Raw genomic sequence first — 15,802 nt, 5'->3', positions numbered from 1 at the left:
CCCTCCCAGGACGTGTAGACACGATAGAGTTCTTGACATGAGAACGGCCCTGAGCAGGGATGAGAGGCTGGACTAGCTCCTAAGCCTGATTTTCTTCAGATGCCTACAGGGGAATTTCCAAGATGAAGCCCAAGGTCTGTCTGTGGGGCTTCCTGTCAAGGGCAGTCCCTAGTGCAGACCTGGGTACCGTATGTCCTTCACGGTGACCGAGCTTTGGGACCGGCCGGTTTGCGGGATCAGCCTGCAAAGGCCCTTCACACCGGTGGGCATGAATCTCCAAGGCTTGCGACAGTGAGGTGGCCATTCATTTTAGGCTTCTTCTCTTAAGGGACAGCAGCTTTGATTCCCCAGACCTCATAAAAAGTTATCCTCGATGGCTTTTCAGCCCAGCTCTGCCACCCACAGACTCAGAAGACTGGTCTTCTGAGCCAAAATGAATCTGCATACTTTCAGATGCAGGCGTCTTCATTAACAGTGAAAACGCTAATAATAGAAGCAATTTGCAAAGGCTGTCTCCTGCAATTTAATCAGTATTTCAGTCTGACCCCCAAATAACATATTTTAATAAGCCAAATTGCTATTTGACTTAAGATGATATAAATAAGCTTTAAATGTGGGGAGTGAACAAAGCAAACGGAAAACTCTGTTACCCTAAAAGTATTTGGGGGCAAAGATGAAATTATAATTTTTTATCTGACTATTTAACCCCAAAATGTTAGAGGGAATTTAATAATTGGATCTGAAAGTACAACCACGGGGAATCAATATTTCAAGTTTCAGTGGAAGAAATTAAATAATTCCTTTTTCTCCAGAGACAGAGAACAGATAATTAGGAATGAGATTTACTAAACGTTTAGTGCTACTGCTTAATTAAGCAAGCACACATCATGATGTTGAAAGTGTCAACAGGTCCAGATACTCAAAGGGAACAAATTGACAACGGGAGTGTAATTTAAACTACACTTGAAACACTTCTTCAGCGTGCCTGCCCTCACTCCCAACTGCCATGGTCTTGGAAGAGTTGAAGAGAGTGAAGACTTAAACAAACCTCTATCAAGCCCCTGCTTATGAGCCTGTTATCGCTGTGCTTTCCTTAAAGAGAGGGATGGGTGGAGTGATCCCCACGCTCTCAGGGCCCCAGCCTCACAATCCAGAGAAGGAAACAGGTCGACATGTGCACAGATCTGATCGATATTATGGACAGAGCTAATAAAAAGGGAATGTCAGTGGGCCATACACGAGGGTGACGCTGGCTTGGGAGTAAGGGAGAGAGCTCAGGATACATTCTTGGAGGAAATGAGAAGGTCACCTAGAGGATGCGGGATTCCACTGGCCACAGGGCGAGGAGGGCTATGGTCGCTATGGGCCATCCATGTCAAGAGACGAAACAGGCTAAGCAAAGCTAGATAAGGGAGAAAAGGAATTTGCAGATAACTTGAAGAAATTGGATGCACGTTTGTGGCTGGTGAGGGCCGGAGGTGGGCAGTGGTTAAGAGCCAAGTTTGGCACGGTAGACCTGGTCAGGGACCTTGACTCCAGGGACCCTGCCAGGTTCTTCTTAAATGCACCCTCACACCTGATACTGTACATGGTACACAGAAGGGCTCGGTGCTGATTTTTTTTTTTTTTTTTTTTAAGAAAGAATGAATGAGTGGCCCAAGCTCTTGGGTAAACTGCCATTTTAATTAATGGCAACAGGGAGTGGAAGGTGGTAGTAAGAAAATATATAGACCTGACCCGGAGTCGTAACTGGAGGGGGCAGTTACCAGGCCCTAAGCGTCAGTATTTCCTAACCATTGTTTGGGGATATACACACGGTCTTTATCTTCTGTAGCTGATTCCATTTCAGAAGGCAACGTTCTTTTCCAACTGCTCTGTTTAATAGGAAGTCTATTTAGTATGTTTTTTTGTTTGTTTGCTCTTTTGCTTTGTTTGCTTTGTTTTTAGGAATTTGTCCTACAGTGGATGCAAAAGAGGAGTGGCTCGAAAAAGACAAAACCGGAGCTTTTCCGTTTCTCATTAGCTGCTCCCTGTAGGTCACTCAGAGGTCTTATTCACATATATGGCTTTGTCTGAGCCCCAAGAGAGACTGCCTTTGGCCTAACTCTTAGAGACACAAGGGGAAGTGAAGCAATCGGCCAACTCCGGAGAGCAGAGACAGAGAGAGTCTCTGTGTCTCCCTGGGGTTACAGTTGCCTTCCCTGAGAACGCTGATCCAGTTATAAATAGTGGCCACACAGCTACATCTTAACAGGGTTTTCCTTGGGAAACCATCTCATCATTGAATAAGAAGGGGTAGTGAACTGAGTATATTCATTGTTGAATTTACAGCAAAAGTGTTGACTCATCTTTATTTTCTTTAAGGATCTTCTCTTGTGAGTACTTCATATCACCAACCTCTTCTGGTCTCCTTTTCCCTCCTGTTGATCTGTGCAGGAGGCTGCCTAAGCAAACTGAGGCAGGGAGGCATCTGCTGTCTGGGTTCCCACTCCCTCCCTGCCCCCCACCTCCCTGAGTGCAAATCAGTGAAGTCTACTTGCCAGGGACCAAAACTTTAAATGGCTGCCCCTCTCAACTCCAGTGGACTGAAGAATCGTCTTCTGCTTAAGGTCTTGGGACTTCCTGCCTTCATTCTATACCAAACTAAGAACTCAGAGGCCATAGAATGAATCACAGCAGGCTCAAAGTACATAATTTCGACGCCAGAACTTTGCAGGGAAGTCAGGCTTGGGGGCCTGTTGCTTTCATATGAAGGGAGGTGGCAGGGTAGAGCAGGTGTCTCCCTGGCCTCTCTTCCCAGCCTTTCAGAATGTGACCATGTCATGGTCCCAGCACCAAGTTCCTTTTAGAGGAGGCCTTGACCCACCATGGTGTGATGTTAATTGCATTCATTTGTTCGTTCAAGGTGACCGTGACGTATAACGGGCCAAGAAGGATTCTAGGAAGTGAGGAAGACAGATGTAGTCCCGGCCACCATATACCTTCCGGTCAGCTAGGGGTGGCAGATAATGACCAAGATGAATGAGAACACATTCTGCAGGGAGGGAGGGCGTGAAACACTGTGTAATCATTGGAAGAAGGCCTCTCTGACTCAGATTCTCCCCACTTTCCAAGTTTGAGTCAGCCACGTGGGGAGACCTGTATCAATCGTTACAGATGGTCTGCCCTTTAGAAAGTAACTTTCTTGAAAACTGTGTTCTTTTGCTCTGAGACATGCTATGAGGAGGGCACCTGTTGGGATGAGCACGGGGTGTTGTATAGAAACCAATTTGACAATAAATTTCATATTTAAAAAAATTAAAAAAATAAAGGGGCCTTTTGGAGTTTTTGTAAACAACACTCATGTGATGGGCTTACTCCTTAGTTTTGCAATTATTTTGTTTTCCCTGGATTAAACACAGAGGCATTGTCTCAGTTTTCAAGCTCTGGACCCTGCCCTGGACTAGAGGAGAGATTGAGGCCCAGGGTCTGTCTCCTCATCAGTCGACTCCCCTCTCCCACATCTCCTTGAACTCTGTGCCCGCCTCTCTCCTACGAGTGGGTGATGCAGGCAGGCTTCTCCAAGTGGAGTCCCGGGACCTCCAGACTCAGGATTTTCTGAACGATGCACTCCCTCATCGTGCACATTCCCAAGCCCTCCCTAGATTTCTCCAGTCGGAAGCCCAGGGGTGATGCCTGGGAATGTTCATTTTAGCAAGAGCCCCAGTTAATTCTACTGCACACTAAAAGTTTTAGAAATCTTGGTCTTTGGGCACTCAATGAAGGTAACACCCTCTGTGATTAAAATCGGTGTAACCTGGGAGGAGAATACTGGGAGGAGGCCCAGCCTGTCTTGCAGTGAAAGTAGAAAGGCGACAGTGTGTCTCTTGAGCTCAGGCTGGTCTTTCCGTGTCCTTGCTGTATGCTCCCTGAAGCCTCCTCAGTCCTCTGGCTGTGCCAGGACCCTCTCTACGCTCCTCTCCATCATTACCTGCATTCTGGAGGGCTTTCTGTATCAGAAATGTGCTGTGCACCTTCCTTTGGATGTAACCCACGATTGCAATTTAAGCTCCTTTAATTGTAGGATCCTTTGTTAGAGGAGCTGGGGACACAAGTGAGCAGATGAGAAAGAGTTTGGGAAGAAAGGGAGCCTTTCCAAGACCCCTAAAAATTGTCAGCCACCTGTTCTACAGATAATGGGGTCAGGCCTTAATGCAGGTCCAGATAAGGATGCCAGTATTATCGGCAAACGGGAGACCAGAGAGGGAGGTGGGAGGCGCCTCAGCCTGAAGGCCATTGTCACAGGGTCTTGGCATAAACTCAGGGGACACAGTCTGCTACAACCTGTGAAACATGCCTTTCCCAGGGGAGTTGGCAGGACATTCTGTCCAAGTTAGGAATCAAGGCTCTCAGTTTTCACACCTCTTTGAGGGATGGTTTCCCCACGGGTCTCATCACAGGGGGCTTGACTGAGATTCTTTCTTCCCAGCCTGCTTTTTCCAGACACAAAGCTGATAGGATCAGTTTGTCTTGGTGCCTCTGCGCCACATTCTTCTAGACCGTTTGATCCTGTAGCCACTTTCAGCCAGTTCTTCCCAGAGGGGCCAAGATCCAGTGAGTCTCACAACTTGCCCCTTTTTAGATTTCATCTGATTCTGCTGTCTTGGGCAGAGGCCCTCAGACAGCCTGCGGCTCTGTCATCTGGGCCAGCCCCTCACCAGAAAGTCAAACAGGCTCTTCCCACTGGGCACCAGGGTCCCAAGGAAATTACAAAGCCGTCAGTAGGTCAGTTGATGACTTGGCTTTGAGCCCTCTTTACTCCTTTTCTCCACTGTGAGCCCAAACCGACTGTAAACGGGCCTGGGAGTCGGACAGAAATTGAAATGCCCACTTTATTCCAGATAAAGCTGTGCCGAGAAAAGCGGTTTGGTGCTGAGGCCTAATTGGACTTCCTTTTGCTTTTTTTGGTCCATTGCGCTACCTTCCTCGGCACCGTGTCCCCCGCCCAGCATGGGGGCCCTGGGACCCACACCTCATGGGTGGAGGTGGTCCGTGCAGGTAGGATGAAAGAGGAGAATGCACATGAGTGGCCACAGGCGGGCTCCCCAGGAAGCAGGGTTCGCTGCACTCCCAGCAGCTGGGGTAATAAGAACTTCCCAAGGGGATGCACGCTGCCCACCCCTTCATTAGCTGTTTGCTAAGAGCCCAGTCTCAGAGCATGTGGCAAGACAGAGGCTACCTTGAGTGGGACTTTGACCACATTCCTCTCACCCAGAGAGGGGCAGTGTGTCACAAGCTCCCCAGGATCGGGGGCTCCTGTCAACCCCCCTTGCCTAGAGAGTAGGAGGTGAGTGGATGTGGGAGTAGAGGGAGGGTCAGGCAGGGTTACTGCAGGAACAGGGTCCCTTTAGGGAAGTGACAGACGTGCTATCCCAACCTTGGAATCCCAGCACAGAGCATAAGCGCCCCCCACCCCCACCCCATCATGACCCTACAAGACAGCCCATTGGTTAAAAGGCTGACTGAGTGCATGTGAATTCCTAACCTTTGAGGGATTAGGCTGGGAACTCCCCCAATCATAGGTAGTTGTCAGAAGGTAAGGACTTTCAGCTCTGCTGAGCTGATGCTTAGGAAGAACCAGCATTCTGGGTACGAAAGGCTCCTTGTTGCCTTCTCCCCAATTATCTGAGAGTCCAGCTGGGTCACCAGGTAAGGCAAATGCAGTTGATAGTGATAGATTCACTGAATCTTGTTTGAAAGATTAGCCTTCTGATGGCTAAGTTCCTCGGAAACCGTTACGAATGCTCTGTGATCAAGAAATTTGCATTTTATTTCTGAAAGTCTTCGATCAACACGAGCAATCTGGGGTTGGAAAATTTGCCACTCTTTCCTTGGTCAAGCAAAATGTTTCCTTGAAGCATTTTATCCTCCTCCGTATCTACCCTGCAGTGGCCTCTTCCACTCAGTGTGTCCAGGGTGGCCCCTATAAATTTCTGACCCGCAGGTGCAGCTGTGTCATGAAGGAGGGGCACCAATAGTCAGCCGATCCACTGCTGGTCCATTACAAAGCCCTTCTGCCGGCCTGGCCTTGTCCCACAGCGTGTTTCCTTACAGCGTGCGGACTCAGCTGCATGGCTTGACAATGTATCAAATTCACTTTGAGATAGCATGGGATTAGTGGCTGAAACCAGACAGTTAATGGCAAAAGCCCGGGAAGATTTCTGAAGCTCCAGAAGAGGCCATGTGAAGATTTTTCTTCTTCTTTTTTTAATGTGTAAGTTTAGTTCTTGTATTTATTTCTTTATTCAATTATTTTTGAGGTGGGAGTACAGAGGGAGAGGGAGGGAGAATCCCACGCAGAGAGAATCCCATGCCCAGTGCAGAGCCCAACCATAAGATCCTGACCTGAGCCGAAATCAAGACTGAGCCACCCGGGCACCCCAAGAGTTTTCTTTCTCGTAGGAACAGATAAAGTTATGATCAGAGTTGCTGATCATCATATGCAAACAAAGTTGCCGCATCTTCCCATAAAACAGTTGCACTGGGGGAAAGTGAGGAACATCTATTAATTCCTTGCTTAGAGCCCTGATAGCTCAGAATCTGTTTGTTGGCTCTTTCAACGCATGTCTCTGTAAATTGGTTAGGGAGACCTTGTTATCTTTTATCCCAAATAAGGCAAAGCGATTGTTAGTGACCACATCAAGTTAGTGACTACAATTTCTGAAAAGAAAAAAATGAAAAGTGAATCAACCGATCTGAAGACACCGGCCTTTGCTAGTGGCAGCCCTTTTGAGCTGTAGACATTTAACAACAAGGACAAGGAACCCTTTCTTGTGGACCATTTGGATGATTGAAGATGCACACACTGAAACAAAGGGCTGACAGCAAAGGACCATGCTGGACTTAGGTGCAGGAATTGGAACAGTGAATAAAATAATAAAATAGACAAAATCCCTTTTCTTATGGAGCAAAAATCATTGTGGATAAATATGGCTCACTAGGTCTCAGGCACACTTCACATATATTAACCCATTAAACTCTCACGCCTCCCTTAAGAGTGGGCACTTGCCATCCCTGTTTGTGAAACCAAGGCACTGGGCAACCAAGCAACTAGCCCAAGGTTACACAACCAGAAAATGGCAACTAATTTTTTTCAACCTGGGGTGTATCAGTGCATCTCAAACAGTGCATATGACTGACCCAGGGTATCTGGTTTAAAAGCAGATTCTGATCCAGTAGGTCTGGATTGCAGACCCTGTGATTCTGCCCTTCTTCCAAGTCCCCAGATGGCACTGTACTGCTGGTCTGTTGATCATATTTGGAGTGGTAAGGCTCTGGATGATGAGGGGCATCTTCAATCTCCCTAAAAACTCAGCTGCTTGGAGATAATCTGTTTTTCCTTTCTGTATTGTCTCCGTTGGGTCTCTTTATGCTTATCCTAGCCTGGGCTCAATTAGTTGAAGCTATGAAAGCCCATTCAAGCTAATTCAGAAGGAAGGTAGGGATAGTTTAGGGCTATGGAGCTCATAAAATGCAAGGATAGCAACCATATTCCATAAGCCCTCTTGGGACCTAGTGCCCCAGCAAGACCATGTCCTCAGCCCTATGAGCCCTCTGACCTCCAGTTTCCTCTTGTGGGTTTTGCCCTCTGCTCCACTCCAGTTGCCTGTGTTTCCAACATGGCCGCTACCCAAAAGTCCACAAGCTCTTTCAGCCCCAACGCTCTCAACAACCATATATATTATATTTCTTAGCTTAAATTCTTGGAGGAAGAATCTGACTGATTGCTCTGGAAGTCAGCTGTGAGTGGGGAAATTAAGCAGGAATGATGATGGACAAATCATGGGACTTCTCTAATACCATGGGCAAGACCAGGTATACACTAAGAGTTCATTGCTGGAGGGCCAGACTGCTTACTTTGCGAGGCAGTCAGAAAGAAATGGATTTTCCATTTATTTGCTAGGCACTTACCAGCTGCCAGGCAGTCTGCCAATGATGGGGATATAGAGGTAGAAGATCCAGTTTCTGGTTTTAAGGAATTTAGGTTCTAAAGGGAGAGTTCTTGAGTTGTGGCAGACCCAGCTTATAGCAGACTAAAGCCTGCCTTCTGAGAAAAATTAGAAAGCTGAAAGATAATTTGCATTTCAGCTATCCTAATTACATGTTTATATTTAATCAATACATTTGGATTACATAATTATATGTGCACATGTATCTTTCAGCTATCCTAATTGTTCTCTGAAGGACTACCTAGATAAATAGAGTGTAGAGAAGTTAGTGACCCCAATTGTTGGAGACACTTAACTCTTGAAAGAATTCAACCATACTTAAGCAGCACTAGTTAAGAGAAGCTATGTAGACAGTATCCATCAGGATGCTTAGGAAGCAAGCACACAGGATCAAAAGCAAAAACAGATAATGGAAACAAGTCTATGGTGATGCAGATATAAAAGTTATCAGGCACGTGCATTGACATAATATGATTGATATGGTTGAGAAATTAGGTGACAAGCTGGAGAAATTCATCTGAGAGCTGGGATGTATAAAAATGTATTAAATTAATTAAATGTAAAAAATAATTAATAGGGGTGTCTGAGTGGCTCAGTTGGTTAAGTATTTGACTCTTGACTTTGGCTCAGGTCATGATCTCATGGTCGTGAGATAGAGCTCGGTGCTGGGCATGGAGTCTGCTTAAGATTCTCTTTCTCCCTCTCCCTCCACCCCTTCCCCATTTTGCACTTGCTCACAAGTGTGCTCTCTTCCTCTCTCTCTCTGTCTCAAAAAAAAAAAAAAAAAGAATTAATACATGGGCTTAATAGCAGGTTAGACACCGATGAAGGGGGTCGGTGATTTTCAAAATGGGTCAATAAGAAATACCCAGTACAAGGCCTAGGGAAGTAAAAAGATGGAAAATTCAGATTGAAATTCATGACAACATAATACAAAAGGTTTTTTTTTTGAGGGGGGAGTAGTAAATAGAGGTAAAGTTTCAGAGGATCTCTGCCATAAGCCTTGCCTCTCATACTAATTCAATCTCCAATCCAACCTCCTTTATCTTTCTATTCAGGTCCCAGATGTGTGATAGCCACTGACCACAGGTGGCTGTTTAAATTTAAATGTAAAGGGCACCTGAGTGGCTCAGTTGGCTAAGCATCCAATCTTCATCTCGCTCAGGTCATGATCTCACAGTTCGTGAGAATGGAGCTCCAAGTCGGGCTCTGTGCTGACAGTGCTTTTTGGAACCTGCTTGGGATTCTCTTTCTCCCACACCCTCTGCCCCCCCCCCCCCCCAACTCGGTGCACGCTCTCGTTCTTTCTCTCAAAATAAATAAACTTAAAAAACATTTTTTTAAACTCAAATTTAAATTAAAAACTTAATTCCTCACGCTCATGTGGACTAGCCACATGTCACATTCTCAGCATCCACAGGTGGCCAGTGGCTACTACATGTACAGAATGGGCGTAAAACATCTCCATCGTTCCAGAAAGTTCTATCAGACAATAATCTCATTCCTTGATGTTTTGGGCTTTTTGGTCAGGTTAATTTTTATAATTTTATCCTATAATTATATTACTGTTATGCATGGAACCTTTCCATAGCTCCAACCTCTTTAGTGTAATGCTCACGGATTTACGCTGTGTCGCTCAATTCTGTTTCCCTGATTGCTGAAAGCAGGCGCGGTAAGTTCAGTGATCACCCACTGACTAAAACTGTACAAAATCATTTTGAAATGATATTTATCTTCCAGGCCCTCTGGGGGGAATTAAGTTAAATATGATAACATGCAGCCACAAGAGCAGCAAGATGCTTGGCACATGGTAGGCATTCAGTAAATGAGATGTCAGTCAGTCACTGAACACCATTCCACAACTCTATGGAGGAAACAGAATCCCTGAAAAGTGGAGACAAAGTGTGTGTGTGACTGTCTCGCATGGAATGGTGCTCAGAGCACAGACCCTGAGTCATCAGATGACTTCAGGCTCCTCTATCTAGTGGTACCCAGGCAAGTGCACTATACTTTTTTTTTTTTAATTATTTTTTAGAATATAATTTATTGTCAAATTGGCTTGCATACAACACCCCATGCTCATCCCAACAAGTGCACTATACTTTAGAAAGATGTCTGCTAGGGGTTCCTGGGTGGCTCCATCAGCTAAGCATCCAGCTTCAGCTCAGGTCATGATCTCAGTGTTTGTGGGTTCGAGTCCCACATTAGGCTCTGTGCTGACACCTCAGAGCCTGATGCCTGCTTCGGATTCTGTGTCTCCCTCTCTCTCTGCCCCTTCCCCACTCATTCTCTCTCTCTCTCTCTCTCTCTCAAAAATAAGCATTTAAAAAATTAAAAAAAAAAAAAAAAACAACCAGAAAGGTGTCCACTAAAATGATTTCGGTTCTTGGAATTCCTACCGCGAAACTCTTTATTTTGCTAGTATGTGGGGCAAGTGGACTTCTGCCATACCGAGTCCCAGCTTTGCCATTTATTGGCTTTTAGACAAGGGCAATCTGATTCCCTCCCCACTGGTGCCTCCATTGTTGTTGAGTCATTGCACCTCTTTTTAATGTGTGAGTTGTGATAATCAAATGTGGTTTTGCAAATGGAAAAATTACTTCATAAAGGTGAGTGCCCTACATACCGTATGGTTATCATTTTGGGTTATCATACCAAAATGGTTATCATTTTGGGTTACCATGTGGGCTGGGGCCATAGCGTACTGCACTTCATGCTATCCCATTTCTTTTTTGCCTTACAGTGATTTCCCTCAAAGCGTCTGAAGAGTCATCCTTTGAGAAAAAGAAAGAGACCTGGGCATTTTTTGAAGGTAGACCTGGCATATTTCTTTATTATAAGATGCACCTTGCTTTTAGATAATAGGAAAGGAGTAGAATGGGAGGAAAGTGTAACCAAACTTGGGGGGGGGGTCACCACTTGGGGTACACCAAATTGAACACAACCCAAGGAAATACTGAAAGCAAAGGGCTTTTTATTACTTGTGGCAAGTAAGGAGACAGGGAGCTAGCTCTCAAAGCACTGTCTCCCTGTGGGGTTAGTACGGGAAGCTTTTATTCAGTGCATTAGGGGGAGGGGACGGGGAGTTTGTGTAGGCGCTTTTGGTTCAATTGTGCAGGCCTACCGTGTCAACCTGCTAGAGCATATATTGTATGTTCAAAACATGGCAGAAAACTCCCCCCATAGGAGGAGATGTTAGTATAAAGAGCTAAAGGTGACTTCAGGTCAGCCACTGGGGCTTCTGTGCAGGTCCTCAGCTCCAGTCTAGCTCAGATTGGCTCACATTAGATGTGTCAGGAGAGACACATCTAGAAAGGGGCTCTCAGGTGGAAACACCTAGCTGGGCATCTCCTTGGCTGGACCTGTTAGTTCTGCGAAACAAACCTGATTCTTTCCCTGCTTTTGTCTCTTCCCCTCCTCCCTGCGGCTGATACCTTTCCTCCCTCTTACTTGAGTAACTTCGTATTGCACTTTAGCTAACAAAAGGAGCCTGAAGTCTTAGTTGTGCTGTGATGTCAAGTTGTTTTCTTATCCTAAATTTACTAAAGAGTGGAGTGGGAATGCCCGGTGGTATCAGCCCATGGGTTTTGAAAGAGCAGAGGTGAAAGCTCCAGTCTGTATAATTTGGGCTTGTTCGTTTTGTTTTGGCTCCAGAATTCCTACTAAAATGTGAAAAATGAAATGTGCAGGGGCACCTGGGTGGCTTGGTCGGTTAAGCGTCCGACTTCGGCTCAGGTCATGATCTCACGGTCCGTGGGTTCGAGCCCTGCATCGGGCTCTGTGCTGACAGCTCAGAGCCTGGAGCCTGTTTCAGATTCTGTGTCTCCCTCTCTCTCTGCCCCTCCCCTGTTCATGCTCTGTCTCTCTCTGTCTCAAAAATAAATAAATGTTAAAAAAAAAATGAAATGTGCACCTACTGTGACAGAGTTTATCTCAGGTTTCATACGGAGTTGGGGATTCTGGAAACAGTCTGAAAACCTTAAGCAAGTGATTTTCAGCCTACATCAGAGCCCCCTGGGGACCTTTAAAAGCACTGATGCCTGAACTGCATCTCTAGAGATTCTAATTGAGCTGGGACTTGGTTAAAGCTCTCCAGGTGATCCCAGCATACAGCCCTGGCTGGTCCCAGACCAGCAGCATCAGCATCAGCATTCCCTGGGAGCCTGATACAAATGCACACTGTTGGGCTTTACCCTCACTTACAGGGTCGGAAACACTAGGGGCGGTGCCCAGCAATCGGGGTTTTCATAAGACCTCTGGGTGATTCTGATGCTCTCAGGTTTGAACCTTGGAGTGGTGATTCTCAGCAGGAGGTGATTTTGCCCCTCCAGGGCCTCTTTGCCAATGTCTGGATACATTTTTGGTTGCCACAACTAGCATTTTGATGTTACTGGCATCTGTTGGGAAGAGGCCAGGGAGGCTGCTAAACATTGTAGCAATGCACCAGTCAGCTCCCACAGCAAGGAATTATCTGGCCCCAAATGTCAAGAACGCTGAGGTTGAGACACCTTGCCTTACTTGGAGTAGGGAAGGTTCACAGAAATTATTATCACAAAGTAGATGAGGATTATGGCCAAAAGCAATGAAAGAATGTACTTTGTGAGTTCTTAGGCAGAGCCTTTGGTCAGTGAAAAACTGATTAATGTCAAAAGGTGATCAGGAAATTGTGAAAGGTGACATTTTGTGAAGGCATGACATTTACTGATGATAAATCACCTTGCCAAACAGATCTAGGGACATGTGTGTGCCCTGGGGGCCTCCCATCACCTTTAGTTAACTAACAGATGTGATGGAAGGAGATCTTGCCCAATGAGGGGGCAGGCACTTGGATCTAAACCCACCTCTTTCAATAGCCAGTTAAAAGCAGTGGATGGAGGCACTTGCTCTCTTAGGAAAAATATAATCATGATTGTGATCATTATTTGCAAACTAGAAGGTGTCATCCAGGTAGGCCATTAGGTTTCAAACATTTTCTTTCTCAGATCATGTGATCTCCAACAGCGATTCTTTGCATTCCCTGCCTTTTCTTAGGCAGGCTTTGTAGCTGTCTTTTTATTTAATGACCCTCTCCTAGCAAAATAATCCCCAGCTCTCTCCCTCAGCCTTTCATTCAGGGAATGCCTGTTTGTTAGCAAAGAGATGAAAGCAACTTTAATCCACACAGAGCAAAGTAGTAAACAACTGATTTACCCCATGTTCCTCGGAGCTGCCCCATGACCCAGGCCCTGGGCCCTACGATGGGGAGAAGTATAGAGACATCCAGGGCATCCCTAAGGTAGGTCACTGGCAGCTGTAACAGCGGGAGCCCTGTTTATCATCAGATCCATAAAGATCTCCTGGGGGGTTGTTAGTAACCCTGGTTCTGGGCTCCCCACTGAGAATCCGATTATTGCATTTAGGAAGTGAGCAAAACATTTGTACTTTATTGGGGCCCAGGGTGTTTCCCCAGTACAAGTGGTCTGAGGACCATATTTAGACAACATGGCACAAAAAACAAAACTTGGTATGTTGGGAAAGGTTGCAGCATTTGGTCCCACCATGCCCTGCAGCATAATCAGTGTGTCTAAAACGCTTTGTATGATTAATAGTATTTTATAATTCACATGTAGCTATGGAAATCAGGGTCACTCTCGACCTAACTCTACACAAAAGCCGGAGCCCGACGTGGGCTTACTTGTCAACACAGAGAATGAGGTCCCTTCAGAAAAGCATAATTGGAATCCTCACTATGTAAAATGCCTCAGAGCTGCTGTTTCCAGTGTTCTTTCCCTGTGATTTCGGCAGCAGTGGCCTTGCATTTTGCTTTTTTAACCCAGCCACAGCATTGGCGAGGTCAGGGGTACAGATGAAACTCCCTGGCGCCTGAGCCCAGGCCTTTGCCCTTTTGTTCCTGGATGGAAGGGCTGCTGCAGAGAGTGCGGGGGGACCTCCATCCTCCCGGGGCTCGGCTCAGCTGGCTGTGCGCCCACAGCACAAAACCAGTATCGTCAGGCCTCTTGGTGAGATGCTGGAGTGAGTTAAAATCCCTCAGGGCTGTTGCTCAGGTATTTCTCGCCAAGCAAGATGATACTACAAACTGGATTAAAAAAAAAAAAAAAATAGCAGAAGCATACAGTTTGCTGCCTAGACCTGAGATCTTGGCATCTGCATTTTCCCTGGGAGAGTGGAGGACTGACATCGACTTTCTAGAGTCAGTGGTCTGGCGAGAGGTGGTCCCTTCACTGTGCTGAGGAATGCTGGGGTCACCGGGCTTCACAGCAACCCCCCCCCCCAAACCCGGCCGGCCTCAGGGTTGCCTGGCAGCAGGTGCCGCCTGCCTTTCACTGGGGCCTCTCTGCCTGGCCTGCCCTGCGGTGGCTTGGTTTTCCGGGAGGGCGGGAGCTGGCACAAGTACACTGTGCACCCCGTCTCGGCCTCCCCGCCGCGTGAGTGTCACTCCAGCCTGCCGGCCCTGCCATCTGCTTCGGGGAGGCCTGGGCTGGGGATGGTAGGGAGACATTTTCTGCATGGTGGCTTGCAGTGGCGTCTAAAAATGACATCGGTGCCTTTGGAAGGCCAGCGGCAAAAGACAAAACTGCAAACAGATTTGAGGAACATAACAAGGTTTTGAGAATTATTTTGAGCGTGCAGGTAATGTGTGGCATTTTAAAAGCTAATCCCAGATTTGGTTAAGTGCAGATGTTTTGTTGAATGTGGATCTGAGCGCTTGGATTCAGCCTCCAGACAAGCATTGTTTGGCCCGGTCTGAGTTTTTTAAAACCTTTGCGCCAACGTTTATAATTAGAGAAGTGTTTACATAAAAGTTAAGGGAAAGTCAGAAGATACAGCAACGCTGGGCGGGCATTCCAGCCCAAGGATGGCTGGCTGAAACATTGTTGCTGCTCTCAGTTTGGCAGGGCACAGCTTTGCTCTGGCTCATCCAGGAGGAAAGGTGGTGTTGGATGGAGGTGTTTTGTGACCCTGGCTGAAATGGCTCAGGGTTTTACCTTTGCAGAGAAAATCATCGGGAGATGGTTTCAGTGTTTTGAGTAGATAAAACAGGGCGATTGTCTTTATGCAGCAAAAGGAATGCTTGGAACAGAGGAAAAAATTGGAACCTTGGGGTACCGGTGGCTGCCTGATCCAGGGAAACTCAGGTGTTCTTTTTGAGCTTTTCTTCTCCTGCAAGGTGACACTTTTTAAGGTTCCTGTAGCTCCAAGAACATAACAGAGAGCAGGCACGATTGATCCTAGGCCCTGTGGGGACCCCCACACAGGCAGCTGAGGCATGCCGGCCAGGGTCCGCAGCCCAGGGGGCCTGTGTGCGTGGCGGTGTAGCTGAGCCTTCCAGACTGGCCAGATGTTTGATGATTCTACAGCTACGGCTGCCTGTGGAGAGCCCCCTTTGTGCCACGTGGTAGAGGCTGTGATCTGAAACCAGAGCTTGGACCTCTTGGAGCCCCTCGCCTCCTGCTGGGGCAGAACGGGCCACAGATGTCTACGGTATGCTTCTGGGGATGCTTGGGGGAGATTCTTACCACGACCTTGTCCCTGCTTGATTCCTGCAGTTTCGAAACCAGGGAAAGGGTTGCGATGAAGAGGGAGTTCGTGGAGGGCGTTGCTCTGCTCCAGTGGTGCAGACACTTCAGTGTGACAGTTTGTCTCTCCAACCAAGAACGAGACTGAAGCTAAATTGCCCTTGCCTCTGTGGTCCAGGGTCCTGCGCCTTTGGAAATCCCCTCGAGGCAGATGCTGTGTCCACCTGCCCTGTGTCTGCGTGCCTGGCAACGGGGCCACATCATTTGCTACCCTCTTGTGCCAGAAATGGCTATGCG

At 46.9% G+C, this 15,802-nt stretch overlaps 1 protein-coding gene across 1 annotated transcript in view; it reads left to right on the top strand.

The window, feature by feature from the left end:
• VSTM4 (V-set and transmembrane domain containing 4) overlaps window positions 1-15,802 on the top strand; it is a 97,758-nt gene that overhangs the window by 20,639 nt on the left and 61,317 nt on the right. Inside the window, exon 3 of the mRNA XM_045437998.1 lies at window positions 10,732-10,800. Coding sequence (XP_045293954.1) covers window positions 10,732-10,800 — 69 coding nt within the window. The remainder of the gene's footprint in view (window positions 1-10,731; window positions 10,801-15,802) is intronic.

Source organism: Leopardus geoffroyi, chromosome D2 (assembly GCF_018350155.1).
Source record: "Leopardus geoffroyi isolate Oge1 chromosome D2, O.geoffroyi_Oge1_pat1.0, whole genome shotgun sequence".
Lineage (NCBI taxonomy): Eukaryota > Metazoa > Chordata > Mammalia > Carnivora > Felidae > Leopardus > Leopardus geoffroyi.
The sequence above is the reverse complement of the archived record's forward strand: the minus strand, read 5'-3'. Positions and strand labels throughout refer to the sequence as shown.